At 41.1% G+C, this 22,492-nt stretch overlaps 1 protein-coding gene across 1 annotated transcript; it reads right to left on the reverse strand.

Moving 5' to 3' along the window:
- Window positions 1-84: 84 nt before the first annotated feature.
- Rbbp4 (RB binding protein 4, chromatin remodeling factor) lies at window positions 85-22,445 on the reverse strand. Its single transcript, XM_031378769.1, has 12 exons — window positions 22,279-22,445; window positions 21,615-21,762; window positions 15,184-15,329; window positions 7,868-8,041; window positions 7,511-7,626; window positions 7,236-7,396; window positions 7,017-7,143; window positions 6,252-6,329; window positions 4,489-4,565; window positions 4,203-4,260; window positions 4,001-4,111; window positions 85-706 (listed from the first exon to the last, which is right to left on the reverse strand). The coding sequence occupies exons 1-12, from the start codon at window positions 22,292-22,294 to the stop codon at window positions 641-643; spliced, it is 1,278 nt and encodes a 425-aa protein (XP_031234629.1). The 5' UTR covers window positions 22,295-22,445; the 3' UTR covers window positions 85-640.
- Between the last annotated feature and the right edge of the window lie 47 nt (window positions 22,446-22,492).

Below are 22,492 nucleotides of genomic sequence, written 5' to 3' on the forward strand. Positions count from 1 at the left end.
GAAAAACTACTGTCATCTGAACAAACTCCAGAAGCCAGAGACTGTTGTCTGATGGATATTAAATAAAACCCACCAGCATGGGACTATATAGAAAAGCAATTTATTCCATTATAAGCACTTACACAGTTAGTCATGGAGAGTAACAGGCCTGATGGTGAGACAGGTCAACCAAAATGGAGATGGCATCAAACTATAGTGGTCAAAGACTTAACCCCTAAAAAAGCAACTTTTATCAAGGATTAATTTAATCTTAAAAACAAATACAAACTAGCAATTCACTCTTTCTCCACTTGACAGTTCACCAGTGGCACAACTGCCAGGTAAAAACATACATCTTTACAACTTGGTGGTCCCAAGCTAAAAAAAAGAAAGAAAGAAAAAGAAAGGGAGGAAAAACCGCACACAACAAACCCATACTTTGCTCAGCTAGCCAGCCACAACTGGAGACACCACGGGGCTTTGCTGACTTAAGCCCCCAGTTAAAATTTAGAAAACACCCGTGGTTTGGGTTGGTAGCATTGTTAGTGGCACCTATTATAGTTGGGTAGCTGAGCAAAGTCTGTGTCTCAAACCAATGTTAAATCCATCTCGGGGTTCAGAGGAAAACAAGGAGAGTCTAGAGTCACAAATGCAGACACGTCTAGGATCCTTGTCCTTCTGGATCCACACTTCCTTCAGGGTCTTCATCATTATAAATGTTCTCTGCCTGCCAAAAAAAATATTCAGCATGAAGGTAAGTTTTATAAAATATTATGCCAAGGTGCCTGATTAACATTTCAAGGAGGGCCATACATCTCTAACTACTTAACAACTACTGTTGAATAAAAACAGCAGTATACAACATGCAAACAGTATGAATCATAAATTAGTACAGTGTTCAGTAAAAACAAGGAACAGGCCACAGTCTCCTGTTTAGGGTACTTTCACATAAATATAGATGATCATTATTCCCAAGCCCTTTAACCAGATATATTATTGTTAACTGCTAAAATAAAAACCATAAAAGTCTCTATGAAATACACAGAAAGTGATGTTTATGAGCACAGAATTTTTTTTGAAAGATAGAAGTATTTTTTAATTTTTGTGTTGTGCAACTCTGGAACATGATAAAACTCACTGAATGGTAAAATTTAAACAATCCCTAACAAAGCCTTATGTACAAACCCCAATTTTTTTAAGTGATTATTTTTTCTTTTAAGATTTATTTATAATTTATTTATTACAAGTACACTGTAGCTGGCTTCAGACGCACCAGAAGAGGGCGTCAGATCTCATTACAGGTGGTTGTATGTCACTATGTGGTTGCTGGGATTTGAACTCATGACCTTCAGAAGAGCAATTGGTGCTCTTACCCACTGAGCCATCTCACCAGCCCACGAACGTCAATTTTTAAATGTTTTGAAAAACAAAACAAAACAAAACACTTTTACATAAACTAACCCCTACCTCTACAAGGTGATGAAACAGATTAATCTTAAATACCGAAACCACTACCATCTGGGTAAAATTGATTGTGCTACTATCTGCACCTATATGACACTGGGTGCTGCAGAAGATGAGAGAATCTTATGTGATTTGGCCATTGTCTCTTTGGCATTACAAATTAAAAAATACCTACATGTCTTCATATCATTGTTCACATGGTACTAAATTGGGAGTGTTCCTGCTAGGTTTGCTATCCTAAGGATCATTTCCTTGAATATATAATATGCTTATCCTTAAACAGGTAGTAATGCGACAAAAGGACCTAATAGGGCCCAGTTAAATTTTAATTTTTCTTTTGAGATTTTAAACAAAGACAGTCCAAAGGGTCCAGAGAAAACAAACAAAATAAGCCCAACTGATTTTCCTGCTGCTTCTGAGAAACCTCAGATTGGAGGGACTAGACAGGCGTTTGATCTTTTTCTGGATAATGTAGGGCCCTTTATAAATGAGCCTGGCTAGTAACCAACAATAAAGAGGATGCCCAAAGCCAAAGGAGATTTGTTGTCAATCTCAGCCTTGGGGAAGTAAATTAACATCTACAGGGCCCAATCAGAAAGCCTCACTTATGTTAAACAAAGCTCTAAGAGTCAGGCATAGTGGCACATGCCTTTAGCCCAGCACTTGGGAGGCAAAAGCAGGCAGATTTCTGTGAGTTCAAGGCCAGCCTGGTCTACAGGACATCCAGGGCCGCACAGAGAAACCCTGTCTTGAAACAAACAAACAAACAAACAAACAAACAACCCAATCAATGCAACCAACCAAACTCAAAGCTCTATGACTCTCAGTAGTTGTAGCCTTACTTTAATTGGTACTCAGTGGTTACACCCTCACTATTATCACTTAATACAACCTATCACTGGATTCCTTTTTAAAATTGTTATTTTTGTATTTCACTACATTCTCAGTAGAGAAGCACCAGAATGCACATATAATATTTAAATATTAAATAGTCCAAGACCATACCCCTACAAGCAAGCTACCCAAGGATAGCTCTCTTAAGCATGGCCAGACTTTCCTGGCTCTTGTTCATTCAGGTGTACAAGCTGATATAATCACATCGTTATTGTAACCTCCCACCCTACAGGTTTCTCTGTATATAGTTGTGTAGTCCTGGCTGTCCTGGAACTCCCTACATAGTTCAGGCTCAAACCCAGAGATCTGCCTATCTTCTGAGTGCCAGAATTAAGTAAAGGCATGTGTCACCATGCCCCATCTAATCTTGTATTATAACTCTTAAGTGGGATTTGGGACAGCAAAGTGTATAGAGAAAGAAGAGTAAGATCAACATGTAAGCTGGGTGTGTTTAACAACTTCAATATGTTGGCGACTAAATTACACAGCTAGAAACTAAGAATGGATCCCCAGACAGAGTCATTAATAGGCTGGCAGTCAAGGTCGGGTAAAATTCTGCAGTTTTATCAACCTAAGACAGAAATGCACTGCTTTTGACAATGCATATTCCACAACGGGCATTCCTATCAGGACAGCCTAAGACAGACACAGTCTTGTTTATGAAATGAGGAGATATGGAGAGCTCTTAGGGCCGCTTCTAGAAATTTAGCAGGAATTTGACTTTGGGCTAGGAGAAGAAAGTAGGCTCAAGATCTTGATTATCTTGATAAGTCCCCCGAATGCCACGGGACTTTGTTCATTGCCTTGTTTGTTCCTTGACCTAGAACTGACCTTATTCTTTGTATGTACTTAGAATGGTATAAAAGCAGACTCGGAAAAAATAAACCTACTTCAGCCTCACACTGGCTGGGACCACATTATTAAAAAGGGGGGAGGGGGCTAGGCATGAAAGAGATTAATTTTTATTTAGTTAAACTAAAAATAACCAGTAGCACAATTAGATAAAGTAAAAGAAAGGTTGAGCCCAGTAGTGGTGGTGCCCCACACCACTAATCTCAGCATTTGGGAGGCAGAGGCAGGTGGACCCAGCCTGGTCTACAGAGTGAGTTCCAGGACAGCTAGGGCTTCATAGAGAAACTCTATCTTGAAAAACTAAACCAAGGGCTGGTGAGATGGCTCAGCGGATAAGAGCACTGACTGCTCTTCCAAAGGTCCCGAGTTCAAATCCCAGCAACCACCCACAATGGGATCAGACGCCTTCTTCTCCATCTGAAGACAGCTGCAGTGTACTTATTTATAATAATAAGCAAATCTTTAAAAACAAAACAAAACAAAAAAACTAAACCAAACCAAAAAACACACACCAAAAAGAGGCAGCAACTCAAAATGACACACACAAAGTGGAAACAAGAATTTAGCCAGGAATTTAACCAGACAGGGCTACATAAAACGGTGCTCAAAACAAACAACATTAAGAAAAGGAAAGCCAGGCGGTGGTGGCGCATGCCTTTAATCCCAGCACTTGGGAGGCAGAGGCAGGCAGATTTCTGAGTTCGAGGCCAGCCTGGTCTACAGAGTGAGTTCCAGGTCAGCCATATACACACATAGATAATATTATCTTATAAATCTAGTTTCTCATAAATAAATAAAATAAAGCACTTACCATCTGCCACACTTGCATGATATTGTCTTCTGATACAGAACAAATCACCCAAGGTTCATTGGGATTCCAAGAGAAGTCAGATATCTTGGCAGTGTGACCACCATGAATAAACTGTAAGGAGGACATTAAATACCACATTAAATCACATCCCACTCACTATTTAAAATACTGAAGACCCCTAAGTGCCTGACTTAGAACATACCAACAACTCTGGTGGGCCATCCTCTGCATCTTCTGGGGACTGCTCTTCTCCAATTTTACTTAAAAAAAAAAAAAAAAAATTAAGTCAGAAAACATCACACCCAGTACCTGTCTGAGTGTAAAGATAGTAACTTTGCTAAGCTTGGTGACACCCAGGAAGCAGAGACAGGAAAATATCTTTGAGTTTGACGCCAGCCTGGTCTACAGAGGGGATTCGAGGACAGCTGTTCCCAAAACATCCCCCACCCAAATAACTTCAAGGATGGGGTAACTAACCTAAAACTCACCTTAGATCCCAGACATTCAGCCTACGATCAGTACCACTAGAAGCTAAGATAGTCTCATTGTGAGGTGACCACTGAACCTATACCCAGAGTGAAGAAAATTAAAATTAGAGAATTGATAGATACTTCTTACATGAAAATAACTCATTACTAAAGACAGAATATTAGCTTCTGTTGCATTTTATACTTTGTCCCACAGTCTGGCTCAACAGGGTCTCAGAGCATACAGCTCAAATTGGCTTGAAACTTTTGTGCCTCTTGCCATAACCTCACTTACTGAAACGTAAGTCACCAAACCCAGCTTCAACTTTACACCTTTGAAACCTTATTTTCTTCCTCCCCCTGACAAATTATTTATACCTAGCCCGGCTTTTAGTCAAAAGAAGTTCATTTCTGACATGTAGATTAAAATACTGACAGGTAGTATAAATCTGTTATTTTCCCGACTGCTCATTATGTAGCATGTAATACAGGAAAGGTGACTTCTACCTTTCTCCTCAAAGACTCTTTATAATCATGTTAGCTATAAAAATACAAACAACAATCACAAATTCTGTTGCTATTTATTAAGAAAATGCTGGTTCACGGCACAAGAAAGGTATTACTGACTAATGGATTAGGGAAGAATTTAGTTATTCTTTCAAGCAACATCACCATCACAAAGCTGAAGGACTCGAGACAAAGACAAAATATCTTCAATACTCAATCTATTTAGATGATGACCACCTTGTATTTGACTCTCCTGCCTCTTTCTGCATGCTGGGATTATTAGTAGTCTTGGTGAATGTAGAGTCTCTTACTAGATAGCTCAGGATGAACTACTTGTGACTAGGTTGAGCTACCTCTGTGTTAGGATTAGAGGCATGCATTATCACGCCTGTCTTCACTATAAAGTTCAAGCTTGAGAGAAAAGGCTGCAAAGTAGTAGTCACAATGCTTTAGAGCATGTGTTTTAAAACAGCAATTATTTTAGTCAGAAGGACTCCTATGAAAAAGGGGGCATACAGGAGTCTAATCAGCAATGGCTAAAATAGTAAAATTATCTCAAAAACGGTGGGGCTGGAGATGCGGCTCAGAGTACTGGCCAATCTTCTAGAAGATCAGGGTTCAATTTCTAGAATGCAAAACACGCACACACGCACATTTTGAGACAGGGTCTTTCTTTTTCTGTGTAATAAACCTGGCTGCCCTAGAACTCATAGATCCACCTGCCTCTGCCTCCCAAGTGCTGGGATAAAGGTGTGCACCACTACTCCCACTCAGCACAAAATAATTTTAAAAATCAGAAGAGACAAGCAGTGATGGTGCACTTCTTTAATCCCAGAAAAGAAATCTTTACACCTATTGGTTTCTTGGGACATTAAGAACTAGTGCTGGATTAGGGTACATGCCAAAGGGAAGGGGGTACCTGTGTGTCCATGTGTTCTACCTCTGTAGATTAATCATTAATTTCTTCTTTTCTGGCTGTTTTGTTATTTTTTGGTTTGTTTTTAAAGATAGGATTTTTCTGTCTATTTCTGACTATCCTGGATCTTGCTTTATAGAGTAGGCTGGTCTTGAACCCAGAAGTTTGCCTGCTGGATGCTGGGATTAAAGGAGTGCACCATCACTGCTTGTCTCTTCTGATTTTTAAAATTTTCTGCTGGGTGGGAGTGGTGGTACACACCTCTGTTTTAAGCTTTCAAGTTCTAACTTGAGCGGATTTTCTGTAGGTGCAGAAAGATGAAAGAAAGGGAAGCGAGGGGTAGGCACGTTGTTTTTCTTACTTGGAATATTTCATCCTTATGTGATTCAAAGGAATGCAACTTGAGTTTCAGATTTCTCAGATCCCACAAGGCAACAGTCTATGTATAAAAATAAAAATAAATTAGTATCGATTTATTAAATAAGAACACCCTAGGGGGAACAAGATGGTTCAGTGGCTAAGGGTGCTTGCTGACAAGCCTGATGAGTTTGATTCTAGAACCTAAATAGTGAAAGAAGAGAACAGACTCTTGAGAGCTGTCCTTTAACCTCTACAGGTGTCACCCCATATGTGCCTCTACCCCTGCCAAATAAATAGATAAATGTAATTTAAAAATTTTTAAGTTAAAAATTACATTCATTTATTTATATATTGTTATTTAACATCCTGACCTGCAGTTTATGTCCCTCATCTATTTTGCATATACAGTGTACATACACATGTGCCATGAAAGCCATGCAAAGACTAGAGGCCAACTTATAGGAGTAGAGTTGGAAATCTCCTCTAGTCATTTGGGTCTTGGGGATTGAATTGGCATCTTCAGGCTCTAGTCAGTGCCTTTGCTCACTGAGGCATCCTGCCAGTATCATAATAAGCACTTTAGAAAAAGAAAATCTTTAACTAAACTAAAACATTAACTCAGCACCCACTTGGTGGCTCACAAACATTTGTAAAATTAAATCCCAGGAGACCTGACCTCAACAGGTACCAGGCAAATGCTCAAGACAATATGTTAACCATAAAATTTAAAACCTTAAACAAAAGAATCCAAGCAAGGCAAACCTACCTTGTCAGCTGATCCTGTGGCAAGAATGAACTCACTATAGGGGTTGAAAGATAAGCAATTCACTTCAGCTGTATGAGCATCAACTGAGTGGCTTGGCTTGGAAGTGTTGTTTGAACGAGTGTCCCAACTTAATTTGAAAAGAAAAAACAGAAGAAACTTGACACAATGACTAATACAAAACTCTGAAAATCTATGTATTAAACAATGGGTTCCACTCACATCATAAGTTTCTGATCATCAGCAACAGACCCAAACAGAGACTCGTGGAGCAGATGCCAGGAAACGTCCTCCACGACTGCTGTGTGCCCTGTGAAGATGGTCTTTGCATCCACCACTTTTCCTTCTTTCGGAACTGCACTGATGTCCCATAGGCAGATGGTCTTAAATGTAAAATTTACCATTATATAAAAGATTTTCACTTCCCCGCATATCCCAAAAAAAGAAACCAATTGGTAACAATCCCAGACTTGCTCCCAAATTGCAAGGCTACGCACATGGTCATCTGAAGCACTGAGTAAGTGCCCGCTGAGATTCGGGTTCCAGGAAAGCCCATAGCCTTCCTTCTGATGTCCACGAAGACGCAAATCCGGGTTGCACTCTCCAGAAGGGTCTGCAAAATAACATATATCGTGAGTGTACAATTCCCTGTCTTTCTGGGTTTATTAAGCAAAATGATGTCACGAACATCTATTATACAAAATACAGACCCATTATCAGATATATAACACTAAAGTTGGATAATCATGATTTTCTTCTAAACAAAAGCATTTATTTCACTTGAAAAGTCTAACACCCACACATATCAATATAAATAAATTTTAAAAATTTGTATCTGATTAAAAAGAAGGTACCTGGTTTAGAAGGGTGCTTTGTGTAGTCAAAAACAAGAACATCACTGGATGGAGTCTTGGTTGCAATGATGCAAGGGTTCTGAGGCATGTACCGGGCCCTGTTGACTTCTCCTTCGTGGTTGATCTTGATTTCTATTTCAATTTTCCCACTGACAGAACCAAAACCTCCAAATTCTATACATATATATATATAAAAAAAAACACAAAGTACTTAAGCAACCAAGTCATATATTTAGAAGACTGAACCTAGGCATTTACAGAACTACATTATTAAATGAAATCAAATCAGGTGGATCTGAGTTAGAGGCCAGTCTGGTCCACAGAGAAAAGTTTCAGGACAACACAGAGAAACCATATTTTTAAAAACCAAAAAAGAAGCACGTGCTCTCTCTCCCTCCTCTACTGCCCCCTTTCTCACTCTCAATTAAACCTCTTACACATGGGAAAAATAAAAGTTCTATCACTAACATCACTATTCAAATGTTACTTTACTGCTAAAATGATGGCTCTGCAGTTAAGAGCACTGACTGCTCTTCCAGAGGTCCTGAGTTCAATTCCCAGCAACTACATGGTGGCTCACAACCATCTGAAATGGGATCCAATGCCCTCTGGTGTTTCTGAAGACAGCCACAGTGTATGCACATATATAAAACAAACAAACAAGAAAAAAGGAAAAAGAATCAACAAATGCTACTTTACTTATCCATTGATTGATAGGGTCTCATTTAGTACAGGCTACCTACCCTCCAACAACTATGTAATCAAGGATGACCCTGATTCTATCTCCACCTCTGGTGTTGGAATTACAGATAAACACCTATATTACTAGAAAAGTGTTGCTAACGTTGGCCTATTAGGTAATCTACAGCCTCAAAATGATTACACATTCATTTATTTTGAGACAAGGTCTTACTGTAGCCCTGGCTAGCTTAAAACTTGCTATATAGATCAGACTGGCCTAGAACACACAGTGATCTACTACCTACCTCTGCCTCCCTAAGTACTCAAAGACTCCATATTCATGTATTTTTGTCTGTAGTGCACAAACCATGCAACACATCTTTATTCCTGGCACTAGGTGGCAGAGGCAGGCAGTTTTAGACCAGCCAGCTAGTGAGGGGAACCCAGTGATACCCTGACTTTGAAAAGACAAAAGGAGAAAAAAAAAAAGGCACACTAGATCGTCACATACACCCGAATCTACAACACATGCAAGATGTAACACAGAACTAAGAAAAAAGGCTCTTGAGCCAGCTATCCTGTAGCATTCCCTACAGCTACAGAACAGCCAACACACTGCCTCAACAAGGTAGAAGGCAAAGTTGCTCCCTGACCTCTACAAAAACCACCAACACCCATACAGGTATGTAAAAAGAAATATTAGAAAATATGTAACATAAGTGATCAAGAAACTTACAGTTTAAGCACACGTTAGTAAGCACACAGCTACACACAACTCTGACCTTCTAAAAAGTTTAACTATCAAAGTGAACACAGGTGAATGTCAATACTTGGCAGAGTCCATAGGAAAAAGGGGCAATCAAATCATATAATGCATGATTTTAGTTTGGGGCATATACTTAAAATACAGTAGTAGGAACTCAGCTTAGAAAATTTAAACAGCCAGCACTTGGGAGGCAGAGGCAGGCAGATTTCTGAGTTCGAGGCCAGCCTGGTCTACAGAGTGAGTTCCAGGATAGCCTGGACTACACAGAGAAACCCTGTCTCAAAAAAAAAAAAACCAGATTATTTTGTTTTGAAGACAGTATCTGCCCATGTCTCAATAGCCTTGCTTGTTTCACACTCAAGATCCTCCTGCCTTCCAAGCACTGAGATGACAGGGCATGTACTACCATATGCAGCTCTCAAATTGAGTTTTAACACAGGTTAGGATGTGCCTTTTCTTTTTCTTTTTTGCAGACTGAACCTAAGGTCACACATATGCTAAACAAACATATCACCACTGAGCCATTAATACTCTGAGCCATACCTACTTAAAATTACAAATTGCCACTATAAAGTAGATATGTGAAAGGGCCATTCAGAAGTAGTAACAAAAAACAAACAAAAAAAAACTCACTGAAAGTAAAAAATTCTTTCTACTTTGCTTTTGAAACACACATTCAAAGGCAAAACACCATTAAAACCAAACTAAAGTACAACACAGCATAACAGAAATGAACAGATCTCTGTGAATACCAGACTCACTACTCAAATCACAATGAAAACATTCCACTGGGGCTGCAAAGATGGCTCAGCAGTTAAGAGCACTGACTGTTCTTCCGAAGGTCCTGACTTCAAATCCCAGCAACCATATGGTGGCTCACAACCACCTGTAATGAGATCTGATGCCTTCTTCTGATGTGTCTGAACTTACATATAATAAATAAATCTTAAAAAACAAACAAACAAAAACCAACAACATTCCAATGGGCTGGAGAGATCACTCATGAAGAGCAATAGCTGCTTTTCAAGAGGAACCAGGCTTTGGTACTCAGCACCCACATGGTGACCCATAACCACCTCTAACTTCAGTTGGAGGGATCTGACACCCTTTTCTGGCCTCCATAGGCACTAGGCACACATATGGGGCACACTGACATACATGCTGAGAACACACCCATATACATTAATAGTAACAACAATAAAAGCAACCCTTTAAAAAAAAAAAAAAAAAAAAAAAAAAAAAAAAAAGGCAAAGTGAGGATTAATTTGATCATCACAACGCAAGTTCACAGCAAGCCTTGACTACTTAAGGGAGTTTCAGGCCAGCGGAGACCACAAAGAGACCCCGTCTAAAACAAACAAACAAACAAACAAACAAAAAACAAAAATAAAAACAGTAACGAAAAACTCTTGCAAACATCTCCAACACCCCGGACAGAACATGTGTATCCTTCTAAACTAATATTATTGACACACAAGATTCTGTCACTTTTATTTCTAACCAGTCACTTTTCTAGGCCATAAATTTAGTGGAATCTCAGAGTGTTTTAACAGCACAAACCAAATAACCAAATCATTTTATCACAATCAATCAATGAATTTTTGTAATGTAGTTCGCCTTTTAGGTAGGAAATTACTTACCTAATAATCTCTCAAAACGCTTTCTTTGTATGTCTGTGGTGCTAGGTATGCAGCCTAGGGCCTTACAGATCCAAGACAAGTAAATTCTACCACTGAGATACAACCCAGCACTCAAAGACTTAGACATTAATTTAGAAATAACTCCCCACACCTTTTAAATACAAAGCCTATTCTCAGATGTGTAAAATATTACTTTAATGGAGAAAGAAAAATAATGCATGTAACACTGGGGTAATTAAAAAATCCATAGCTGCTATTCACATTATTGCTTTTTTTTTTTTTTTGGTCACTGTTTCTGGAGGGAGAAGCCCCTTTGAGAAGTTCACTTGGGATCTCAATATGAAGACCACAACTGCCTTTTATGTATGAGAATCCTTCCCTATCTGGCACACACCTACACCAATACACAAAACTGTAGTCAAAGGAAGCAGCTCAGTGGTAGAAAACATGATGACCCCCAACTTCCCAAAGCAAGATAAACATTCAGGGAACAGGACTAAGTTCTAATTACAAACACATCGCAAAATAAACAGAAAGAACAAAGTTTTATCAGCTGAAGTACTTTAAAAAAAAATATTTTGAGCTCTTTGGGTCAGGAAAGCGCTTCAAAGAATGACAAGAAAGTTGGAAGACCTTAGAGGAAAAGTGAATAATTTATAACTGTCCAACTGTCCAGTTTTAAACACCAACAGAAGCCAGGTTTGTTAGCTTGATCCTCCAGAACTTCAGAGGCAAAGGCACAGGTGATGATTACAAGTTTAAGCCAGCCTGGGTTACCTGAGAGCCTATTCAAAAACAAGTAAATACAACACACACACACACACACTTAAAAATCTTAACACTAGAAGTAAAATGACCTTGGAGGACAGAGAAATGGCTCAGTGGGTAAAAGTTTGCTACACAGCAAGAATGAAGATCTCAGTTTAAATCCTTAGCACTAACATAAAAGGCCAGGTATGACTTCAAGTTTTTCTGTAACCCCAGGAATAGAGTATGAAGACATACATAAAGCCTAATTGACAGGGCAAGCCTCCCATTCAGCAAAACCATGGCAAGGGACTAAAGAGAATGACAGAGGAAGGTTCTGACTTTGGAGTGTGCTGGCATGGATATGCGTACCTTCACTCTCACGGACCACACATACAAAATGAGATTAGAAGATATGGAATCTAATTTTAGAAAAACAAATGAACCCACACCACACATTCTACACTACCTCTTAGGTTCCAATAAAAACCCCGAGAAGATAAGAGGTCCTGAGTTTAGTTCCCAGCAACCACATGGTAGTTCTGAACCATCTGTAATGAGTTCTGATGCCCAGTACTAACAATACAAGCAGACAGAGAACCCATATAAATAAATCTTAAAAAGAAAAAGCAACCAGCTTTGAACACCCATTTTTCTGCCCTCACCTTCCAAGTGTATACCATTGTATGTGGTTTAGAATCCAAGGCCTTGTGCATGTCAAATAATTCTACCAACTGACCTACACCCTTAACTTCCCCTTTCTGTTCTTATTTTACTGCAAACATACATTCAAGGTGGATGTGTACAAGCTACTAACATACACAGTGGCAAGAACAACTTTTGGGAGTCAAGTTCTCTCCTACCATGGGCTCCAAAGACTTTTTTTACCCACTGAGCTGGCCCATTGGTCTGTTTTTTCCTTTTTCAAACAGGATTCATTTCTGTTGCCCAGGTTGGTCCTGAATTTGTGACCATTCTACCTCAGCCTGGAGGGCTATGATTACAGGAGTGTGTCACCACACACATTCATATAAAACCACATTTATTTTGTGGCAAGTGACTGAATTCAGGGCTTCAGATTTGCTAAAGTGTTCCACTGAATCACAATTCCTTTACTCAAACACAATCTACCTCATTTAGATCTGAGGTTGAAGCTCAGTGATAAGAACATTTAGCCCGCCTTTAACCCCAGCACTTGGGAGGCAGAGGCAGGTGGATTTCTGAGTTCGAGGCCAGCCTAGTCTACAGAGTGAGTTCCAGGATAGCCAGGGCTATACAGAGAAACCCTGTCTCAAAAAACCAAAAACAACTCCCCCCCCCCGCAATTTAGCCTTAAACACACAAAACACTGGGTTCAATTACCCAGGAACTCATCAAAGACAATTCATTTAACTGATAGAACTGGATTTAGAGGTTAAATGATCCACATAAAACCCACAACAGGATCTCTATCCACCCTCACACTTAAAAGTCAGTGCTTTCCTCCTTCAACCAACCAAATACGGTCGCCCAGAGAAACACTTCGGGGGAAAAAAAGTATTTGCTTGGGCAAAACACACAATATCACAGTTGATTGTTACCCCAACAACTTACTTGGCACTATATCACAGATTAAATGCAAAATGACCAAAAATAAATTTGCACAGGTACAATCCTGGCCAATAGACTGGATCCGAAATAAACTTACACATAATGAAGGGTCTTTCTGCTAATCACCAATACATACTAATGACCAAGCCAGCTCAGTCAGTCAACCGGGTCTCAAGGAAGGGAGCAAGGATTGAAAAGAAAAAGACAATTAGACAACATTATAACAGCCCAGCCAGTGCGGAGGCTGAAGCAGGTTTACTTTTTTCCAGTCTGCTTTTATATCATTTAAAGGACATGCAAATAATGTCAGTCCTAGGTCAAAAAACAAACAAAGGCAATAAACAACGTCCACAACCACTCTTTCTAGGGGCTCATCAGGATGTCCAAGACAAAAGGGATGCCACACATTTCACTGTATAACAGAGCCCAAGTGTAAAGATTCTTATCTGAGCCAACTTCCCCGTCCTAGCCCAAAGTCAAATTCCTGCTAACTTTCTAGAAGCTGCCCCAAGAGTTCTCCACATACTAAGCATTGTTTATCCGGACCACAAATGTTAGTAAAAGTAGCCCATCATCTACTTTTTGTTGCTTTGTCAGGGATAATTATTCAAGGCAACTTTTCCTACTGACTCTACCTTTTCTGATGGTTTGGTGTGAGGTCTCGTCTTAGAGTTTTATTGCTGTGAACAGACACCATGACCAAGGCAAGTCTTATAAAAGACAACATTTAATTGGGGCTGGCTTACAGGTTCAGTCCATTATCATCAAGGTGGAAGCACGGCAAGATATAGGCAGGCATGGTGCAGGCAGAGCTGAGAGTTCTATCTACATCTTCAACTGAAGGCTGCTGATGGAAGACTGACTTTCAGGCAGCTAAGACTAGGGTATTATAATTATAGTCCATGCCCACAATGACACACCTACTCCAACAGGGCCAAACCTTCTAATATAATAATAACACCCCCTAACCCAAGCATATACAAACCATCACATACGTTAACAATTCCTATCTAGAAAAAGAAGTGTTTGTGAGCAGCTAAACTCTTAGGATACTCTCCTAAAAAAGTGTTGCTGAAATTTTTTTATGCATGTAACAGGTACCATAGTCATTTCCACTGTCTTAAGTCTTTAAGAATAATTTAGTGGCTGAAAAGTGATGGTGCATGCCTAAGAATCCCCACTTGGGAGGCAGAGGCAGGCAGATCTCTGAGTTTGAGACCAGCCTGGTCTAGAGTGCATAGGACAGCCACAGCTACACAGAGAAACCGTGTCTCCAAAAACAAACCATAATCTCCTGTTTTTCTTCCCGCCCCAATCAATAAACCTTCTAAGATGTTTTCATTAAGATTCTATCCCCTAAACCCCATTACAGCAGCACAGATACACTGTATACTTTAGGTGCTGTGTAAACATTTTCTGTTCTGATAAGCAATCACTAGTCCCAGGTTGGCCACAACTTGTGATCCTCCTGTCACCTGTGCTTTAAAGAGATGTCAAAAAAGCAAACAAACCCACACCGCACATTTAATCTTCATCTCAGGTACCTGGAAAAAACCTAGGGGAGATGAAAAGATGGCTCAATGGTTAAGAGCACTAACTGCTCTTCCAGAGGGCCCAGGTTCAATTCCCAATAGCTCACAAATGTCTATAACCCCACTTCCAGGGGCTCTGATACCCCTCACTGGCCTTCATAGGCACCAAGCATACAAGTAGTGCACAGACATACATACATGTAGAGAAAACATGCACACAAATAAAAAAAGGCGTAGCATCTCACATCTATGAACTAATTTCTGTCTTTGGGTCAATGCCTCCCTGGTTGGCCAAATTGTATACCTCCTTAATGAAGATAGCCCACACACCATTACTTCTTCCATGCTGAAGAGTCTTACCTCCTTTTTCACTGTCATAATGGGATGCATCAAACTGAGCATCATCATTAGGGAGCTGGACACTGGCTATCACCAGGTGGTTTTGTTCATCAGATGTGTGTGTTCCCAGGACAAGCCGATGAATGCTGAAATCTTTCCCTTCGGGCCTGTAAAAACAAAACATCACCATTCAAGTTGGTAACCCAGGATATCAGTCAGCAATGTACATATATTACAAAACAACAATACAAAAAAACCCAAACAATTCAATCTTGAGATAGTAAGAACTATTTCTTACTTAACACAAACACAACAAAATCCTCATATGCTCAAGTACACATGCATATGGATACCAGAGATCATGTATCACTCTTTTTTTTTTTTGGTTTCTCGAGACAGGGTTTCTCTGTGTAGCCCTGGCTGTACTGGAACTCACTCTGTAGACTCAGAAATCCACCTGCCTTTGCCTCCCAAGTGCTGGGACTAAAGGCATGCACCACCACCGCCCAGCCAGGTATTACTCTTAAGATGCCATTTATCTTTTAAGATAAGGCTTACTTTATTGACCTGGAGCTCACTAATTAGGTTAGCCTAGCTCGTGAGACTGAGGGATCCTCCTGTTTCCCATTTTAGACTCTCCCCAATTCCAAGACTTTATGCATATACCACCCTTACTGTTTAAAACAATCAAAAAACAAAACAAAACAAAATCATGAGCGCTGGGAATTGACCTCACCTTCTCTAGTGCTTATGAGGAGAGCAATTCACTGACTGAATCATTACCAAAGCCCCTATTTCCCACTTTTAAAAAAGTGGAGCCAAAACCACAGCTTAGCAGTTAATAGTGGGTGCTCCTCTTCTCATAAGACTTGAGTTCAGTTCCCAGCTCCCATGTCAAGTAACCCACAACCACTTGAAAGTCTAGGTCCAGGAGATCCTGAGCATGCACATACACTTAGGACCTGCACAACTCCCTCCCCACAATGGAATAAAATAAATGACAACTGTTGAAGATCAGTTCTCTCCTTCCACCCCATGGGTTCAGGTGATCAAACTTAAGCTGCAAGCTTGGCAGAAGGCACCTCTACTCACTGACTATTTGGTAATCTACTTCCTACTTCTAGTAGCCCTCTACTAAGGCACAAATATAGTCCTCAATTTTTATTTACCTTGGCCAAAAATTTAGAATTACTCCAAGAAAACTTACTTTTCTCCCAGTTTATTGAAATAAAAAAGTGAATTAACTATACAATCTTTATAATGGGTAAGAAAAGAAAATAACTGTTAGATATGACAATATATTCTTGCTTACCAAGAACTCTGCTAAGAAATGAGACAGAAAGAGAGGAGAAACTATGGTATAAAACCCAATAGTAGAGCTTTGTGCCTGGTCATGTGCAAGAGTTCTTGTATTCCACAAAAGAAAAAGAACATTAGCCAGGCAGTAGTAGCAGGCCTTTAGTCCCAGCACTCAGGGGTAGAGGCAGGTAGATCTCTGAATTCCAGGACAGGCTACACAGAAAAAACCTTTTTCAAATAACCAAAAAAGAACATTAAATACACTGTCCAAACATTAACTATGTTGCTAACTACTAAATACACTGCTCCAAACACTTTGGAAGTAATTTTGTTTTCATTATAGTTCTCCCTAAGCCTAGAGTCTCCCTCACCATCCTTTCTGTATGTACACATCTATGTGTGTGCTTACACATGTGGAGGCCAGAACTTGACAATGGGCTTCTAGCTTATCTTTTTTCTCCAGATAGATGGAAGACAGAATTAATTCTCCTGAACTGAGAGTTTGCCAGTTCTGCTTGTCTAGCTAGCTTATTCTAGCGACCCTGTTTGCCTCTTGGAACTACAAGTACACTGTTATTTATACCAGTGCTGGGATTTGAACTGTGATTCTCATACTTCTACAATTGCTTTATCTACTGGCCCACACCCCCCAAACCTTATACATTCTATCACTGAGCTACATGCACTCCTACCTGAAAACATAGAGGATTACACATGATTCCCTGGAGCTGGAGTTGAGCAGTTAAGAAAACTGGCTGCTCTTCCAGAGGACCATGGTTCAATTCCCAATACCCATATGAAGGCAATTCAGACCCAGAGGGACCCACAATGCTATCTTCTGGCCTCAGGAAACCCACACATGGTGTATACACATACAAAATTTCTATACACCTAAATTCAAAACAAAATAAAAACAAGACAGACACTCTTTCTAAAGAGCCAGGAGCAGGAACTAGGGAGATGGATCAGTGATTAAGTTGTTGTTCTTGCAGAGGACCTGGGTTCAGTTTCCAGCATCCACATGCTGGCTCACAAGTGTGTAGAACTCCAGTTCCAGAGGATCTGACACCCTCTTCTAGCCTCCCCTAGGTTCCGGGTACCCAGTACAAGGTACCAGGTACAAAGTGGCACACTGACATACACAGTCAAACAAAACAAAAGCGAATGCCAACTGAAGAATTGCCGTCATCAGAATGCCTTATAGGCAGCCCTATGGAGGCATTGTCTGGGATTAATGATTTATGTTGGACCTAGCCCACCATGAGCAGTGCCATCCCTGGGCAGGTGATTCTGAGTTATGTAAGAAGCACACTGAAAAGACAGAAGTCATGTTCATCCACGGCCTCTGCTTCAGTTCCAGCTTCCGCCCTGAATTTCCATGATGGATTATAAACTGTAGCTGAAATAAACTCCTTTCTCCCCAAGTTGCTTTTGTTTACGGTGTTTTATCACAGCAACAGAAAGCAAACTAAGACAACACAAACATATATAAAGAACAGAAGCAATTAGTCAGTGACATAAATCCTAGGCAATATACACAACATGAAAGGCAAACAAAAACACTGGAAGTTAACAGCTGCGGAGTACAACACAGTTTAGTAGTAGTGTGTGAAACTAGTATCCATGAGGTCCCAGGTTCAATTCAGTAAAACAAAAAACAAACTAATACATTATGGGCTGAGCTAGATTTAAACACACAATACTAAATCAAGCAATATGGCTGAGCTAACTTTAGTTCTGGAAGTGGAAAAGCCAAATGAGAAACCTAGAAAGAGGATTAAAATCACTGTTCAATTTCTTGAACTTCAGCTTAAGGCAGTCTAGATTTTATACTGTAGGCAACAAGGAATACTAAGTTTCAAATAAGAGACATAGCTTAATACCATGTGTGTTCACCTGCAAAAATTAATCTACATGGTAAAGAAGAGCTTCTGAGCAGGGCAGTGGTGGTGCATGCCTTTAATCTCAGCACTTGGGTGGCAAAAGTGACAGATTTCAGAGTTTGAGGCTAGCCTAGTCTACCAGACACTCACTACCAGGGTGAGTGCCAGGACAGCCAGGGCTACACAGAGAAGCCCTGTTTTGAAAAACTTAAAACCCCCAACTTTTGAAATCATGGTCCTAGACTAACAGTACCAGTACCATGCAAATCCTCAGTTCTATAGAATCAGAAGACCTGGAGGGTAGGAGATACAAAGGTTACAATACCTGCAGCTGACTATGTTGTACATTACAATTTGAAACTATTAGTTTAGATGGGAAAGATGCCATACCAATAGGATTAAATGAAAGCTTACAATTGTTGTCACAGGGATTAAATATGATACCTGGGAATTGCCAAAAGCTAATTACTTTAAGGAAGAGAAGCCAGTAAGACATCCTATTCTAGATAGAGATACACAGAGAGATAGAGACATTATACTTTTAAGTGACCAAGAAACAGGAACTTCAACTTGGGTCTCAAGATACCGACAGATGGAGCTGGAGAGATGGCTCAGTGGTTAAGAGCACCGACTGCTCTTCTGATGGTCCTGAGTTCAAATCCCAGCAACCACATGGGATCTCACAATCATCTGTAATGGGATCTGATGCCCTCTTCTGGTGTGTCTAAGACAGCTACGGTATACTTACAAATAATAAATGAATTAAAAAAAAAAAAAGATACCAACAGAAGCAATTCCTCTAGGTTTGAGAGGCAAAGATGAAATCTGTCTTCCCCTCCCTGAACACAGTTTTTTAAAAAGTGTGTGTGTGGCTGGATATATGGCTCAGCTGTTAAGAGCAATGACTGCTCTTCCAGAGGTCCTGCTGAGTTCAAGTCCCAGCAACCACATGGTGGCTCACAACCATCTGTAATGGGATCAGACGCCCTCTTCTATAGTGTCTGAAGACAGTGACATTATACTCACATATATAAAATAAATAAATAAATCTTAAAAAAAAAAAAAGTATGTGTGGGAGAGGGAAGGGGACCCTACAGTGAACTACCATGTAATAGCTAAAATTTGGGACTCATTGTTCCAACACACACATTTTGGAAGACAGAGCTGTATTATGTAATCCAGGCTGGTCTGAAACTTGTAATTATACCAAGTGCTAGAATACAGACCTGTACCACCATGCAGGTTTTTTTCTTATGGTGTGTCACAGGCTAACCCTGACCTCCTGATCTCCCTGCTCTGTCTCTTAAGTGCTGGGATTAGATTACAGGTATGTAGCACCACAGACCCTCTCCACACAAATGGTTTAAACTGTGGGGAGCCGCAGCTGCCACCCTATATACATATATACTGAGCACCTGGTCTCTGGCCAGAGCAGAGAGCATTGATAATCAAGCCATTAGTTGGAGAAGCTGAGTGCCTCCAGTTTGTGATACAAGCTGGTATGAATTTCCTGCAGCCTATTATGCTTTGCCACATAGCTGATGCTGATTGGGACCAGGAAAAGTATTTAACCTGCGAAGGCTGGAGATTACTAGATTCTACTAGAGAGAGGATTACTATGAGCCAGGCGGTGGTGGTGCACACCAGTAGTCCCAACTACTCGGGAGGCTGAGAGAGAGATTATAGAGATTAGAGATATTATTAAGAAGTAAAAATACCAGCTTGTGTCACAAACTGGAGGCACTCAGCTTCTCCAATTAATGGCTTGATTATCAATGCTCTCTGCTCTGACCTGAAACCAGGTGTTCAAAATATATGTATATAGGGTGGCAGCTGCGGCTCCTCACATTTAACAACCACTGGGAACACAGAGAGATAACTCTAAGTTTGCCCTCCCAACTAGTTGTTTTTAATCTAATAAATTCCCAGTTCCACAAGCTGGAGAGATGGTTCAACAGTAACAACACTGGCTGTTCTTTCAGGAGACCAGGAATGAATGGATTCCCAACACTTCTATGGGAACTCCCAACAGTGTAACTCCAGCTCCAGAGAGTTCCAGCCCTCTTCTGACCTCTGCAGGCACTGTCCTCACACGATACAGATAAGTATGCAGGCAAAAGACTCCTACATATTAAAAAAAAAAAAAGTCCAACCCCAAACTTCTAGATGCCTGCTCAACATTCTTCAGATAAAGGTCTCCATTTCCCTCTACACTCCTGCAAAGGCAGCAGTCTCATTCTTAAGTTACTAGTAAAATGCACATGAATTTTTCATGACACACAAAGTAGAGACGTATTGCACAGGTACTGCCTTCCTCACCATGCACAAGGTTCAATTCCTAGCCCTCAAACCAAAACAACTCTTTACTCCAAATTTCTATCACCTGCTGAACCCAGTCTCATAATCGAATTCTGTACACATCTCAACTCTGAGTTTCAAAAGAATTCAGTACACTTTTGCCAAATTTACACCAGTAATTATCCTCATTCACCATCTTTGTATTGCCACTTGCTTCTGCAAGCCAGTCTGGTATTTCATGTTGACATTCCCCTTGGTTAGAACATATTGTGTATGCAATTTCACTGTGGGGACCCAGGGCCCCCAACTCAACCTTCTGGGCTGAGGATCAAAGTCCCCGCCAGTAGATGCTCAGTCACTAAACATTACAACCCTCCAGCCCACTTCAGGTTCTAAAACTTCACATACTACTGTTGAAAACACCCACCCCCACTTCAGTTAGGCAGACCCCAGATTTATCTTGCTGTTTATTAACCATGCTATCATAAATGACTTGAGAAATCAAATATTTTGTTGAATAAACTGGACCCAGAATAACTTCTGGAAACTGTCAAGTTTTGTATTACATGGCCAACTCCAGTCTTAAGAATGGCTATTCAACTCAGTGCCTAGGGAAAACCAAAACAGGGCTGGAGAACTGGCTCAGTGGTTAAGAGCACTCACTGCTCTTCCAGAGGTGCTGAGTTCAATTCCCAACAACCATCTGTAATGGTATCCAATACCCTCTCCTGGCTAGTGTATTCATACAAATAAAGATAAATGTCTTTAACAAAAGAAAAAACAAAAATAATAAATGTTTTCTCTTGCAGGGTAAATTACAAAATGATCTTCTGTCTTCGACCTTACTTTTAGTCGAGGAAAATAAATACTACTCATAGACTCTGATTATATACCCTCTGAGTGACTGGAGAGAAGGAAAAAAAAATTGAAAGATATGAACTACCAAAGTAATTTTCAAGAGATTTGCGTCACCTGGTCACATCTGGAAGCCACTGGGCAGTTAAGCTGGGCCACTCCAGGGCATGGGTCATCACCAAATCATAAAGAAAAGGGGTGTTCTTCTTCCATATTTTGTACTCCTCGTTGATCACGCGTTCTTCCACCGCGTCGTCAAAGGCCGCTAAAATGTTTTTAAAAAGCAAATTAAGTTAGCGAACAGAAACGGAAAGAGAACAAACCTCTCCAAGCCACCGGCGCGGCGCCCGGGTTTTGACAACGAAATGGAGATTCATCTTAATCTCTCAGGTCGCAGGCACCCACGCCAGCCACTCTCGGCCGCGGCGGGCCGGAAGTCCTGGGGCCACCCCAGCTGGACACTCCGTTACTCCTTTGGGGCGATGCTTGTCCAACCTCGAAGCGCGGTGGCCAAGTCCACGAAACCCGGGAGGAGGCCTGCGCATCGAGCCTGGGGGTGGGGAGCGTCGAACTCGCCTAGGCCCGAGACCTGGCGTCGCCCCGCATCCGCTCCGGAGGAGCCGGCGTGCCGTTAGCCCGCCCCGCTGGGAGCTCATTCCTTAGGAGTTGCTGGGACTGGGCTCGCCAGAGTCGGGCCTGCTCTCCGTCTTAGGCCGCGTAAACAGGCCACGACACAGCCCCGAAACCCAGCATCCTCCCGAGTCGGCCTCGGCACACTCACCTTCCTTGTCAGCCATGGCGGCAGGCGAGCCGGGAGGGGTTGGGGGATCCCGGGGTCGTGCGTTGCAGGAGGGGCGGGGAGGCTACGAGCGCTCGCTCGGCGCGCGCGGCCTCTATTGTTTCCTGCGGCCCGTGCGTGGGGGGCCGGCTCGCGTGCCTTCGCGCCAACACTGGCCAATGAGGAAGCGCAGGTTGGAGGGGTGGGCGGGGCATCC

The sequence above is a fragment of the Mastomys coucha genome, unplaced genomic scaffold, assembly GCF_008632895.1.
Source record: "Mastomys coucha isolate ucsf_1 unplaced genomic scaffold, UCSF_Mcou_1 pScaffold18, whole genome shotgun sequence".
Lineage (NCBI taxonomy): Eukaryota > Metazoa > Chordata > Mammalia > Rodentia > Muridae > Mastomys > Mastomys coucha.

Excerpts from the sequence above, each read along its gene's own strand:
- Rbbp4 (XM_031378769.1), bottom strand. Across the intron at positions 15,330-21,614 it reads TGGCTTCCAGATGTGACCAG|GCCCGAAGGGAAAGATTTCA; the intron begins GTGACGCAAATC and ends TTGTTTTTACAG. Across the intron at positions 7,627-7,867 it reads AAAGCACCCTTCTAAACCAG|ACCCTTCTGGAGAGTGCAAC; the intron begins GTACCTTCTTTT and ends GTTATTTTGCAG.